The sequence below is a fragment of the Arvicanthis niloticus genome, chromosome 3 (assembly GCF_011762505.2).
Source record: "Arvicanthis niloticus isolate mArvNil1 chromosome 3, mArvNil1.pat.X, whole genome shotgun sequence".
In the NCBI taxonomy this organism is placed as follows: domain Eukaryota; kingdom Metazoa; phylum Chordata; class Mammalia; order Rodentia; family Muridae; genus Arvicanthis; species Arvicanthis niloticus.
In genome coordinates this window covers 115140536-115155921 of record NC_047660.1, presented here as the reverse complement: position 1 = coordinate 115155921, position 15386 = coordinate 115140536, and the positions used below count along the sequence as shown (strand labels likewise).

Sequence of the window (15386 nt, the reverse complement as noted above, 5' to 3'; positions counted from 1 at the left end):
ACATCTGAATAAACATGAATATATTTCACAATTTAAGAATAGAGCAAGGCTGTGTAATACCCATTTACCTATACAACACTACAAACAAAAGCCCCAGGGGGTAATAAACCGGATATGCTTTGCCATCTTCTTTGATTCTGCTTTTAAGAAAATCACAGTGTTCCTCAAACATGCCAAGATACGAAGCCTCACATAATCATGACTGATAGCTGTAATTGTGCACACTTTGCACACATCAAGTGAAAGTTAATCCATTTGGATAGGATTAGCTTTCACTTTCTGTCAGAAAGAAAGGAAGAAAGAAACAAAGAAGAAAAAAAAAAGTAAGCAGACTTAAACTACCAGCTAATGCAAAATACATCCAGAGAAAGGAAGTTTCTGGCATGTGTACAATCACTAAATGAAAACGGTTGCTGTTTACAGGAAGGAGGGATTTACAAACTGAATTAGAGTTGCTCAGCAGGCCCAATAATGCCACAGGCAAAGCAAAGGGGAAGCTTGCCATCCCATAGGCTAGACATGAAAAAAAAAAAAAAACCTAAATGACTTCTCTAAGTGTGCGAACTTCCTATTTCATTCAAACCTCAGGAAATAATTAAGCCTTCAGTGCAACAGTGGGACCTGTGCTCCAGAAACTACCTCCATAAACCTCAGATCCACTGGTAGTATTGAGATTCTCTCACTTCCCTTATTGTCCTTCATATATCATCCCCCTTTAAGGCAATGAGAATTTGACACGTAAATAAAAAGCATGGGATTGTTTCAGGGAGGGGATAAACATGATTCAAGTCCAGCCAGGAGCTTTATCATCAGCTTGGGAGCTTGTAATGTTCCTAGACAATCTGATACAAGGATTGAAAGGGATATTGTAGTAGGGAGATTTTAAAAATTATTTGAAAAACAAAAATTAAGCCATCTGCCTCATGTAAAATTCTATAGGTGAAAAAGCTCATTATATCACACAATAGTATCTCAAAAGGTATATGATCTCATACACTAGACCTGATATTTAATTCTTATAGTGTAACAATTATTTCCCCTAAGATACAAGGAGCCCATAGTCTTGCAGAAACTAGACTCGGGTGAGATGGAATCTCAGTTCATCTAAACAAGGTATGTGGGAAACATTAGATTCTCAGTCACATGCTCTGTCAGTAAGAAGACGTAGTCTTAAATGTACTCAGTCATGTATTTCAGCTCCTATCTCCAACAAAACTGCAGCCATAATTTCTAAAGTTGGTCTCTTTGAGAAGCTTGGTAAGGAGACCTCAGCTTCTACAAACTTTTCAACTTCCTCATTGGCGGCAGACAAAATGAACAATTTGTTGAAGTAATATTTCACCTGGAACAGACTTATATCTTGACAAATTTCCAAATCACTCCATTAGATGGTTGCCTTTGGCAAATACTCATGAGCCCACTAAGGTCCATTATGGGGATAATCTTTTCTGTTTCACCTTTCTTTGCTTTTCTTCAGTATACCCAGAAAAACATTTTTAATAACCTTTCAGTTTTAGTATGCTATGTTACAGCTGTGTATAAAAAGGAACGTTTCTGGGTTTCTATTTAGGCTTAACATCTAGAAGAAATTTCTCTCCTGTGAGTTCTCAAAGGAAGACTCCAAAATCTTTCTCTGCCACTCAGGAGATAAACCTCAGTTAAGTTCTGGTGTTTAAAAAACAAACAAACAAACAAACAAACAAACAAACAAACACCCTCAATTTTATGTTACCCAGCATGGGTAAATTTTTTACCCTGGGAAAAGGAGAGTCTGGACTTAACTATGTGAGTGAAGACTGGGTCCTTTAGAGCTGAAGAGAGAAGAGGATCATTCTTGGCACATCCTCAAACAGGCAGGAGCTGGGTTAGGAGGAAAGACCTTGGCATCTACATCCACTTTGCACTCAGAGAACTAGAGATTGCCCATACATGCATACCTACCTAAGTCCTTGTACCACAGTTGTATGCTTCTGATCACCCCCAAAGAAGGAAGTGGATCCTAATATACTAAGAATGGTAGCTAGGTGAGATGAAGAACTTGCTACTACAGTTAATGGTGATTATTACCCTACATATCTATCTCTAGCTATCATGCTTAAATGTATTAAATTCTTACTTGTCAATCATACTTCAATAAAATTGGGGAAATAATATGGGTTTGTGCATACATATGCAAATGGACAAGAAATTTAATTTCACTCATTTATTGGGGGTCTTTATAAGGTTTACTTTTCTTTTGTTTTTTAATTTGTTTTCCATTTTTTATTTAGAGAGACAAAGAAGAGTCTCTTTACCATACATATGGTAAAGAGAGGCTTTTTCTTTTTTTCTGAGGCTCGGTAAGAGAAATTACACAATGGCAGTGATATAGTTTCATTTCCCTTTGCCCTTAGGCAGTGGCCTAAATGAGAAGTACTTAATAGTCTTGGGAAGATCATTCAGTACTCACTTGGTGGAACTGTTTGGGGGAGGCTAGGAGGTATGGTTTTAGGGCTTTATTTTGTTTTGTTTTTATATGAAATACTTCACTGGAGGTTGGAAATTAGGGTTTTAGAGACTCATGCTATTCCTGCTTTGCTCTCTCTCCTTGCTTATATGAAGAGCTTCCATTTCTACTACTTCCATGTCTGTCTCCTGTTGCCACTCTTCCTAGCCAGGAGGGACTCAACCCTCTGGAACAATAAGCTCAAATAAGCTCTTTCTTCGAAAAACTACCTTGGTGATGGTACTTTATCATATCAATAAAAAAGTAACTAATATACCCTATGTCCACTTTCCCTACCTTCTCCTCTCCCCTCCCTTCCCATCTCCTCCCCTCCCTCCCCTTTTCTTCCCTCCTTTTCCCTCCCTTCCCCTCTTTTTTCCTCTTTTCTCCCCTTTTCTCTTCATCTTTCTTCTCTTGCTCCTCCCCTTCCCCTTTCTCCCCTTCTTATCATCTTTCTCTCCCTCCCTGATGAGTCTCTTAGGCAACCTGTATTAGGACCATATCACATGTGGGCGGTCCTTAAACTAAGAAAAACTCTGGCAAGCAGAGTGAAGTAGAAAGTAAGAAATGGTGGCTGAAATATTCATAAATATGACTTTGGATCCAAATCCAGGTTATTATTTTATGTGGATGTTTCTACTGCACTATGCTGTCTTCCTGGAGGAGTCATTGTGAAGTTATTTTGATGATATTATATTTTAAATAACATTGTTTTTGCTTTATATTATAGTAACATCTATTAAGAACAGAAATCCTCTTAGCATGCATATCTGCTACATCACCCACTTAGCTGTCATAACAGCATTAAAAGTTTTGTCTGTTCTACTGTAGAGGAATAGACATCTAAAGTATTGCCTAAGTTATTGGAGATGATAAATTTTGGCAGTAAGCTAAAGAGAAGTAGAGCCTACTTCCTGAGAAATTCTGTCATAATAACTCCTGGGAGGTGCTATGTCACGTTTCTTAATATGTGAAACAGTGCTTTGTGTTGTGGTTACTGTGTCAATCTTCCTCAGTGGAGTATAAGCATTGCTCCACCATAACTCAACATGACACTTAACTGTATATGTCAATGAAACTGAGTTAGAAGGTGCCCAGACATTTGGTTAAACATGGTTTCAAATGTGTCTATGAGCAAATTTAGATGAAATTAACATTGTGTTTGGTAGAATGAGGCCTAAAGTCCATTGGCTGGACTAATGTTAGGGTGGTGGTAGATCTATTCAGTTACAGATTTGAATAAAATAAAGAATTTGACTTCTAAGAAGGGGCAATTTTCTTCTACCTGATTGTCTTTGAACTGTGGATTCCACTTTCTTCTATACCCAGACATGGATTTTACCTCCAAAACTGACTTTTTCATGATTTTGACACAGATGGATTTGAGTTGGAATACACGCACATGGTGGTTCTCAGATCTTTGAACTGGGACTAGTATTGTAAAGTTGGCTCTCTTAAATACCTAAGAGTCCAGGCAGTGGTGGAGCATGCCTTTAATCCCAGCACTTGGGAGGCAGAAGCAGCTCGATTTCTGAGTTCAAGGCCAGCCTTGTCTACAAAGTGTGTTTCAGGACAGCCAGGGCTATTCAGAGAAAACCTGTCTTGAAAAAACAAAACAAACAAAAAAAATCTAAGGGTCTCATAACTTAGTTTGCTTAATATCCCAAATAGATTATTTCTATTAAATCTCTTATTGTAACTATATTCATCCTGTTAGTTCTGTTTGTAGGTAGAACCCTGAATAATATATTTAATATGTATATTCTATTAATAAAATAATGAATTTTTCCAGACTACATAAAGACTGTAGATTATTATCCACCAAAAGTCAACTCACAAATCTCTAATTAAGAAAATATGAACCTGAGAAATAGAAAGAGACCAAAAATTACTGTAGCAAAAAAATCATCAGGAGTACTTGGTATATGTAATATAATTGAGGATATCTGTATTTTGAAAATCATATTTTATTTTTAGTCTAGTTTGTAGTTATCCTGAAGAGTCTCTATAGGTATTTACTCTGGCCTAAATTTTGTCACTAAACTAAAATCATGCTACTGATTTTTTAAAGATTTGAGACTTCACTTTTATGAAAAAATGGCTACAAAAATCTGTATTTCAACTTTTAATAATGGATTGTCATTGTCATGATATGGGGATTAGTTGTAGCAACAGTGTTATGAATTCTAATTAAACTTTTCATCTTTTATTCTGCCTTTATGAAATATATCCTTTTATCAAAACACAGTGAAAGAAAGAGCCCTCTCATTCAAAAGACATTAATAAACTTCTAAATAATACTAATCATCATTTAGTATATTAAGTGTAACAGCAGGTCGTGATTTTCGGATTTAGTAGTTTGTATACATGTGCAATGAATGAAGTGTTATATACACGTAGTATCTGGCATTAAGTAGAAACAAGTCAGAAATGTCTAACACCGTTTTCTGCATTTAACTTGCATCAAACCTTCACATTTGAAGTTCATTTTTATTCATACAGAAGTAAATGGCTAAAACAACTAGAAGTTAGTCTCCTGTCACTCCACATACTAAGTACTGGAGAAAAATAAAAAAGAGTAAAAAAGGAAAATTGACACCCTCTCTGGCCTGTGCAAACACTGGATGTATGTGGCTACAGACAAACATGCAGGCAAAATACTTATTAAATAATTACTAAAAGGAGAGATTCACCACTTCTAACAATTATATATAATTGTATATATATAAATGTGTATATATACATGTATGACTATATACATATAGTCATATATATTAATATATGAATATATTAGTCAGCCTTTGTACCTATCAATCACTTTGGCACAGTTGTATCCAGAATACTTGAGAAAACAACTTTAAGAAGGAAAGCCATACTTGGACCAACAATTTCCACAAATTTACAGTTCTTGACTCTATTGTTTCTGGGCTAATTCTAAGTCAGAGTGTAAGTAGTTGCAAGAGCATAGGATAGAGATGGCTGTTTACCTCATAATGGACAGGAAGCAGAAAGCTAGAAGGGCACCAGGGACCAGGTACAACTTTAAAGGAACACATTGAATGATCTTTCTCTTTCAGATAGAGCCTACTGCCTCCTTAGGTTTCCATAACTTTCGACATAGTACTACTGTGCTTGCATGGTCCAGAGAGGGTGACACATTTCCTCGGACTGGAATTGCAAACAAAAGCAGCTAGCCATGTGAATGCTAGGAATGAAAATCTGGTCCTTGGAAAAGCAGCTAGTGCTCTTAATTACTGAGCCGTCTTTTCTTCTTCCCAGCACTGACATTATTTTAAACCCCCTCTTCCACTGAGGCCAGTGGTTTATCACCTAACAAGAAAGACAATGGAGTTTTCTGTTGATAAACTTGCAAACTAAGAGAACACCACAAAACAACTGACAATAATGTAAAAGAAGCCATCATAGCTCTGAATTATGAAAGGTCTCAGAATTATGAAAATTCCTGTCCTATACTCAATAGCAGGCTTTCCAAATACAGCAGCAGTACCAACAAACAACATGTTTTAAAGCTATGAATAAGTAGGCAGGAGAGATGGTTCAGGATATAAGTGGGGTTACCACTAAGCCTAATAATTTATGATTTTGATGATTCTATAGTTTTTTAAATAAAAAATAAAAAATAGAACATTTATGACATTGAATTTTTACATTCTTAAATTTGTTTGCTAACTTCACTCCATTAGTAAATATGTCAAGGAGATTGGGGTGACTAGAGGAATGGAGGGACAGAAGAATGCAGTTGGAATGTCATATATGAAAGAAGAACAATAAAAATTAAACAAGTTTAGCACTTCAGTTATTACATTTGACTAGTGTGCTATATATTATGTCATCTAGTCAAGCTAACATGAATAGCTTGGAAAAATAATCCAGAAGCAAATATAACTAGTTTATGTATTTGATCCATGGTCTTTAGTAAAGTACTTACAAGAATGTCATTTAACATAGCAAAGTTATTTATATTAAAGTCTGAAAGGGTATGACATAATTTCAATTGTCAGATTCCTCTAGATCAACTAAACCCTCAAATATCATTTTCACAGGAAATGACAACACATACCTTAGCAATCTGGACACACCAGTTCAACAGCAGCTGTGATCCAATGTTATCCTTGTGTTCATGAACATAGTCCAGTAGGCAGCCATGCGGCATCAGCTGGGTAACCAACTGGATAGTGGGGCTGAGACACACGCCCAGTAAGCGAACTAGGTGTGGGTGGTCCATACTTGCCATGATCAGAGCCTCCTGTAACAGCAACAACAGCGAAAAAACAAAAACAGAATATCATCATATTGACATAGTCCTTATAGCTTTTATGCCAGCATTCAGGAAACTGATCAGCGAAGCTCTGTGTGTTTGAGGCCAGTCTATTTTATGCACTGAGTTAGAGGCCACTCATGGCTATGGAATAAGACCCAGCTTCAAAAGAAGCATCAGTAGACTCAGTTAACAATGCAAATATATTTGTTAAATCATTTCCAGCTTAGACTGATATAATTAAATGAAGCTAAGGAAGAAATGGTCTATACCACAAAATAAGTTCAGTGATATAATAATAACCTAATAAATAAAAACCCATGTTTCATCTTTCACTGCATGAACAATATAATATTTTGACTGCCAATTACGTTAAAACAAGCACCACTGTATAATAGATTCTTTTAATTTTTAAAGATATCTCTAGAGAATAAAAACTATACAAATACAGTTTTTCTCAAGAACAATAAGGTGACTCTAACTTACCCATTATTCATGTGAAGTTAGCACATGTAAGTGACATATATAAATTATAAAACTGTAAATAAATAATTATAACCAAGTCTAATGCTGACTTGTAAGCAAAAATGAAGATTTTAAAAGACTTTTTACTGAAATAATTTTAAATTGAATAATTAAATAGATGTCTTATTTATAGATATCTATACAGTATCCAAGCTAAGTGAAACAATAAGATTTTATCTGGACAAATTTCTTCACTTGATTAAATCAAAGACAAGTCACAATGTTTTTATCATATCGATATTCAACTAAAGGAGGTGAAAATGTAGCCATATGGTATACTTAGCACATCTCTTTTTTTTTTTTTTTTTTTTTTTTTGTTTTTCAAGACAGTGTTTCCCTGTATATCCCTGGCTGTCCTTGAACTCACTCTGTAGACCAGGCTGGCCTCGAACTCAGAAATCTGCCTGCCTCTGCCTCCCAAGTGCTGGGATTAAAGGCATGCACCACCACCACCCAGCTCTTAGCATATCTTATATTTGTCTCTAAAGTTATTACAAATATCAATATTATATATGAAATATAGTAACATAAAGAATATTCTTATGCTTTAATGTTTGACACGTGCCTTTATGAAACAAAGTAAATTAAACAATATTCTACTTTAGTGCTTGTAAGTGTGTAATACATAGAAGTACACACATGAAGGAGGCATATACATGGCAAATTAATATTATATTTTTGGTATAGAATAAGAGAATGTTTACAGTGTTATCCTTCAATACTTTCTGCCTCTAAAAAATTTCAAACCACAGAGTTAAACATATAAAGCTGTGGTGCATTTTTGTTTATGATGGCATGATAGAGTGAATACATAAGACATAATTTTATGGAAAAAACTGAGATATCATACATCAGCAAATGCTTAGGTAGCATGCACAAATGGACATCTCTTTTAGGGAGGAATTGATTTCAGAACAACCGATTCAAGGTTCGATTAAGCAAACTGAAGTGTCAGATCTTCTATCCTCCATTGTGGTGAACAGAAAGAACTGTATTTGTGACTATCAGGACAACAGACAGAGAAACATTCAGGAGGCAGATGAAGTGATAGAAACATAGATCATTTTGTCTCAAACAATTGCTTAGTGTAAAGCCTCCGTGGCAGCTGCTGAAGTCGCTTATTTTCACCTGTCTTCCAAGAGGAGTAAGGCCATCTACTAATCCCTCCCTATCCTCCCTACCAGGAAACTGGTAAGTCATAGAAAAATTCATGTGGCTCTGTGTGTATCTACCAAGGTTGAAAAACTTCAGTTTCATTTATTCAGTCTCTCAGCAAATAATTGAAATAAAGCCTTATAGTTATAAAGACTTTGTAAATATGAACATAAAGTGAATTTAATCATATATCATTTATTATCAGCTAGTTATATTCATAGTGTAAACTAGAAGGTTTCTTCACCAAATTATGATATGTACATGTGGAAAATATATACAACACACAAATTGAGCAAGACATTCACTTGGATCAAATATCATAATTATTTATTAAATTAGATACTTAATTAGATATGGAATGCTATATAGCTAATTAAATTACATTTATACCTATCATATTCTGTTTGTTACTATCGTGGTGGTTTCTATTTTTTCTGTATGATAGTATCACAGTACAGTGTTCCTGAACCCTTAGGTAGGAAATTAAGCCTTGAAGTTTGGGGGAAGACTGGGGAAAAAATGTACCAAGTAGGTATATGAAGTTAATGTAGAAAACAGGAACCTTCGGGATTCTCTGGTACATTGAAATCAACTTAAATTTCTGTAATTATTACAAAACCAACAGTTGTAACCACTGATCCTAATTTTAACCTTGTGAATAATCAAAGTGATAAGACATTTTTTTTTGCCAAACAGGAAACTGAGTCTCTACTCCTTACTTTCTAAGGAATTGATTGGCCTAATCCGCAGATCAGTTGATTGGTTTTACAAAATACTTTCTGATTAGAAGTGTATCATTATTTTATAGGATGGTTTCATTTATATATATATATATATATATATATATATATATATATATAAAACTTTTTCTTAAATTTCATCAGGACTTCATTTTGTAGGCATTCGCTTTGTTAGCAAGATAAATCCCCACACTTCACATTAGCTATTCAGGAATTAATTGAGTCTAATTACATATTAGTTACTAAGGGCCAAGTAGAATCAAACAACAAATTGGCCTTCATAGGTAAACTACATCTCTGACACTATACCTCAGGAAAAGACAAAGGACTCGGCATTCTCTATCTCTTTGTAGTGCTTATTATTAGGCATTTCTTAAGATGGAAGAAAAGGGATGCTTAAGGCAGAAGAAACACTTTGAGATGACATATAGAGAGTGATTGTTTCCCTTCTACAATCAAAAGGCCAGTGTTAATTATATTCTTTACATACATTGAAAAAGTTTACATTAGATGATATTTCATGTGAAAACTGAAAGTTCTCTTAAAAAGAAACTATTAGTACAAGTGTTGGCAAAAAAGCTGGGCTTGTATTAAGGAAAATTGCTCATCACACTACAAAGAGTATTTGAAACTAAATTGCAGAGGATTTACATAATTGTTCTCCCCCTCCCCCCCCCTTTTTTTTTAGAAAGAAAAGTTGAACAAGACACTAATTGTAGGTTTTATTTTTCATAAAAGGAAATAGCAGATGGCTTTTTGGAGGATAGGGGAATAGATAAAGAAAATGGAATGTGCATTCATTTAAAGCGATAAATGGGCTGGAGAAGTGGGGAGAAATCCCAATATTTTAAGCAGGGAAAGTTTGCTTTCAATAGATTAGTCTGTTTTTAAATGAATAATGTCCTCAGGTCCTTATGGGACCTATAGAAGCAATTTTGAATCTTAGCTGATGTCACTGGAAAATGCCACCAAAGGGGATCGGGATAAATAGAACCTGACAGGTACATAACCTAACTTTTCCAAAAATTAGAAATTATTCTGTCTTTGTGTTTCCTCTGGCCTTGTAAATTTTTTTTCTTGTAGGTGAAGTAAAGAGTTTTCCCATTAGAAATGAGGGAGACTCCAAGAGGTGTACAATGGGAAATTCTAAAACTGGGATATTTTTCTTGATAATGAGGTCTGCTTTGAATAAAAACATTTTTTAAAAAAACCAACAAGGGACTCTAAGACACACACACACACACACACACACACACACACCCCACAGAGCTCTGTGCAAGTGCAGCATTAGTCTCTAGCCATGTTATTTGTGTCTCTACTTTGCTCCTGAAGGGAAGATGGTGCTATAAACAATAAATCTGAGCAGCACTGTTTTTCACATTGAGACCCTACTCTTTAAGCCAGCAGATATGTTTATCTTGCTGCTTGAGCCTGTTTTATTTTTTCATGTTGTCTTATTGTACCACACAAGCAGAAAAGAAAGGGAAAGAAAGCATATAGTCAAGTGATACTTCTGGGCTATTTTGTTAAAAAAAATGTTAACTTCAGCCAAACTTTCCCTGTTTCATTATGGTTATAGTTCATTAATTCAATATCCTCCAGAGGCAAACCGAGACAATCCCATTGCATTACGGATAAGGAAGATAAAGAGTGGGCAGAAAAACAAAAGATACAGAATGTGGATATACACTATAATGGTCATGAGGTCTCTGGATGTTTGTGATAAATGTTGCCCCTGAAGTCAGTGCAGATGAATGATAGGATTGGATAATATTAAGGAAATAATGACAGACACCTGGGGAAACTGGATTAAAATAACTGATCTACAATAATGTCCTACACAACTATTTTGTCATACAAAGTATCCAAAGAATACAATAAATTATATATACACTTGTTTCTTCATGTCCTGAATTAATCATAGCTTACTTGTGTAGGTAGGTGGGCAGCCATTTCGACAGGCCAGTTTAATATGTCATCATTTTTAGTTTTCTATGGCTAACCTTAGCCTCTAAATCCCAGAATCGTTTTGGGACCATATGTAACTAAGTCTGTGGCACTTACAATCCTTGAAGGCAATCGTTTTCCATCTTCACCCAGCATCCTTCATCCATCCAGAGGTCATTTATTAGATTCAGTCAGTATTTAGCGCTCTCATGCTTGAAGACATTGCTGATGCCTTTTATACAATGTAGAATTGTACTTTCTGTTTTATTTGGATTTTATATTTTTCCTCCTCACTTGATACTAAATTTCTTCCATCTTTATTTTATTTCTGTATCCTTTTAGTTGCAGCACTTAACTAAATTTTCTTACTGAGTATCTGCAATGTAGTTGTACTGTAAGTGAGTTTCTGTGTACTATGCCATTTACCTGCATAAAGATTTCTCTCAACTTTACCTCAAAGACTGTCCTCTTTCCCCATCATACCTCTGTAGCTGGTCATGTTTTCTAATTATCTTAACTCTTCATCCCAATTATTCTTATTACAAGTACTGGCATCTACCATTTCCTCTACCGTCTTAAGTTTGGAAATGCTATAATGCTTTTTCTTTAATATACTTGGCTTTTATCTTCAATCCTCTGTATTCATATAGATTTTTTTCACCAACCTCTCTGAGATAGAAATTTTAAAAAATTAAGAATCATCCTAGTTATATTTTTATTGCAGTGAAAAGATACTGTGGCAAAAGGCACATTGCAAAAGAAAGAATTTAATTTGGGGCTTAAAGTTTCAAAGAGCTAGCATCCGTGACAGCACAATAAAGGCATAGTAATAAGAATAGCTAAGACAGCGAAAGCCTCCAGGGAGAGAGGAATGGAGTGAGTCTCCTGAGACTTCAAAGCACAGTGATGTGTCTACTCCAAGGCCATACCTCCTTATCCTTCCCAAAGAGTTCTACCAACTGGGGACCAAGTATTCAAATGTATCAGGTTTTGGAATCCACCCCAAAACTATGATGGAATTGTTAAAATTTCTGGAACCAATTCAACTCTCTTATGATTTAATTTCAATGAAGGGATACATAATAATCACATAATTTTCTCAAAGAGAGAAAACCAAATGCATTCTCCTCAGTTTTATAAATATCTCTCCTTCTAAAGATGAGGATTTTGCTGTACCCTTGGTCCAAGGCTTCTCTTGTCCTATTCTTTCAGGTATCACTACTGAACAAAGACTCTTGATACATGTGCACCTCCGTTGAAAGCATATCCATTTACTTAGAATTATCTGTTAAATGTTATAATCACAAATTGTTTCTTGAACACAGTATTATAATCGAATATTTTCATTTTTATCCGGAAATCCTTTTATTATGCATGACTTATAAGGACATAATATAATTTGATAAAGAAATTTTTTAAGTCTTTAATATTTCCCCTTCCCTACTTACTGCATCATGTTAGCTGTCTAGTCTACAGAACAGTGATAAACGTAATTTTTGTGTTAGCAACCATCAGTTTTGTGGTCATTTGTAACACGCGGCATTAATGCACTTGTTACTTCCTTCACTTCAGAACTAGAATTGTTCTCAACAGTTCAGGTAAATAAGAATGGCTGGGAAGGAAAAGTGAGGCTCCATGCTGTTGCCATGATTTTATTCATACTTTGAAAGCAAGCATTCCTAATGAATCTTGTTTAGCATGGCTACACTCAGAGTCTAATCTAAACGACGCAGGTACTTTTCATCACTGAGTAATTAACATAGGATATGGACTAGCTAAATGATATTGGCAAACGTCTTATCACAGTGCACAGTGGACACTTAAAATCTGAGATACGATTGCAGTGTTTTATTAAGGCAACCACAGCAAAGGGGCTGAGATTGATAGGCAGCAAAGGTCTTGCTGAACGAACATAAGAATCTGAAACCATCGAGGGGAATGGTCACTTGATATTTCAAAGTCTAGTGGGGTTGTTACAAATGCAGGTAGAAAAAGACGAAAAAAATCCCTCCACAAACTTTTTTTTTTAGGCCCATAGAGAAATAGCAATATCTTCCCCTATCTCAACCTTAAGAAATCAAGCGAAGTGGGCATCCAGCCCACAGAAGCCTTTGGACTTAAATGTAAACATCAAGAACAAGTTAGTGTTCCCTTTTCAAAGAACAGCGGCAAATGTGGCAACTACAGTCAATATCACTAGAAGCTAAAGTAGGTAATAAAGATCAAAAGATAGTCACAGGCTCTTGTACTCAGAGCAGAGACACTTTATCACCTAGTGATGAAATGTTGCCCTGCTACTGAAGAAACCTACAACCTGCCTGGCAACAAGTCAGGATGAATGCAGAACCAAATCAGCGAGGAACCATATGGATCTTAAGAAGAGGGTAGGCGGTGTGCGAGGTAGAAAAAAAAAATAAACTTATGAAACTACAAAGAAAAAAAAAGTACCAGGCTACAGACATTACTAATGGAGGGAAGGAATAAAAACAGACATCTGAATAATGTCAGTAATGTTTAATATTTTTCTTTATACAAAAATGGCTTTCTGGTGAGTTATAGATTTCATTTTCTAAAGGTACATTTAGTCTTTTGATAGCTTTCCCATTCTTTTCCATTCTTAATGAACTTCCCCTATGGTTCTAAAGTCTCACATTAGGAAAGTCCATCAGGTACTAACTTAACGGTAGGTATCTAGTTCTTACTGACTTTTTCCCCTTATTCAGTGTACCCACGAACACACGTAGTTCTTGCCGCTATTGTACCCAGCAGCTTTTATTACTGCAATATAGTAACAATGTGACTAGTTTAACAAGAAGCACTAACCATGATCCTGAATTCACTGATAGTCAAGGTGGGATTTGAATTTGCTTCTCATCTTGGGCCCACCTAAAACTTATTTCCATTACATATTTGTTAGTTATTGCGGTCAGTGAGGTCACTTGGTAGAAGTAGCAGACTGTGAGTTTATCACGGTACTCTTGTAGGAATTACCATGAGAGATGACCACTTAATGGAATCTTTACAAAATGATGTTCTAGAAGGCAGCATGCTCATTTTCTGATGAACAATTTGTATTCAACTATTTGAAATTAGTCCTCCAATAATAACATGTAAAAGAGCCTTTGTAGGAGGGGCAAGGACTACCCATGCTCCTTCCTTCTCATTGCTATAAAGAAGAAATTGATTGGCATGATAAATCAATAATTTTCAAAATTAAATTTAATCTTGATTAGAATCATTAATTTTGGTAATTAATTTTGCTTAATCATTTAGGACTTTGCTATTTTGTACAATTTGGAGAATTCATATACTATACTATTTTTCCCTATATCCTCTCTATCAAAGGAAAATATCCACCTTGTTTTTAATCTGCAGGAATAGTCTCAGTTAATTAGTGACATTTATATTAAAGACATATAACAACATACAACTAAATAAATTGAAGGAACGCCGGCCTCCACTTTTAATGAGACAACTCAAGTATACCTCTGGTAATGAAGCAGGAAGGACTGTATTATTTATCACTCATCCGAGAAAACAACAAACGTGACTTTAATTAAGTCTCCTGCTGCTTATTTACTAGTCTTGTATTCATATAGAATAATTCATATAAATATTTTGTCTTACCAGTTGTTTGTTCCATCTCTTTTAATTTTATAGTGAACTTAATTATTAGCATCATTTGTATTAAATTTGAATCTGTAATTTGTATGAATGTTCTTATATTAAATATTCATGTCAGTATTACTTTAATATTTAACACTGATTCTGTTATCAAGGGAATGAGTTAAGGGCAATTATAATGGACACAAAGCTGTGATTATGTGGTTTCCTTTTATGTGTTTAATATAGTAGCAGTAAATAATATTACCACCTACTCATGCAATAACAGTCATAATAAACCTGAAAGAAAATAAATGGCATAACAAAATACCCCTACTGCTATGAGACAAGGGGATTTGTGTCTGTCTTGGCACATACTGTGTGTGTGAGAAAAGCAGGGTGCAATGGGACTGTGAAAAGAGATTCTTTATGGAAGACACTTCGGCATGAGTTTTCCATTTTGATCTAATACTTGAAAACAGTCATTGGAAATTATCTAGTAACTTAGGAATGAGGTGCTATCGTCTACCTCATGCTTTAGACAAAGGACTTTGAGGAAGCAAATTGGATCTGGTTAGGAAGCCTTCTGTCTGTGTAATATCTCCCATAGCATCTAAAGGTGCTAGACAAGTATTCAATCAACCAATACTCC

General features: G+C 35.1%; 1 protein-coding gene across 1 annotated transcript in view; it reads right to left on the bottom strand.

Annotated features, from left to right (window-relative positions):
• Nucleotides 1-15386, bottom strand: part of Erbb4 (erb-b2 receptor tyrosine kinase 4) — a 988011-nt gene that overhangs the window by 153778 nt on the left and 818847 nt on the right. The window contains exon 17 of the mRNA XM_076932054.1: nucleotides 6567-6752. Coding sequence (XP_076788169.1) covers nucleotides 6567-6752 — 186 coding nt within the window. The remainder of the gene's footprint in view (nucleotides 1-6566; nucleotides 6753-15386) is intronic.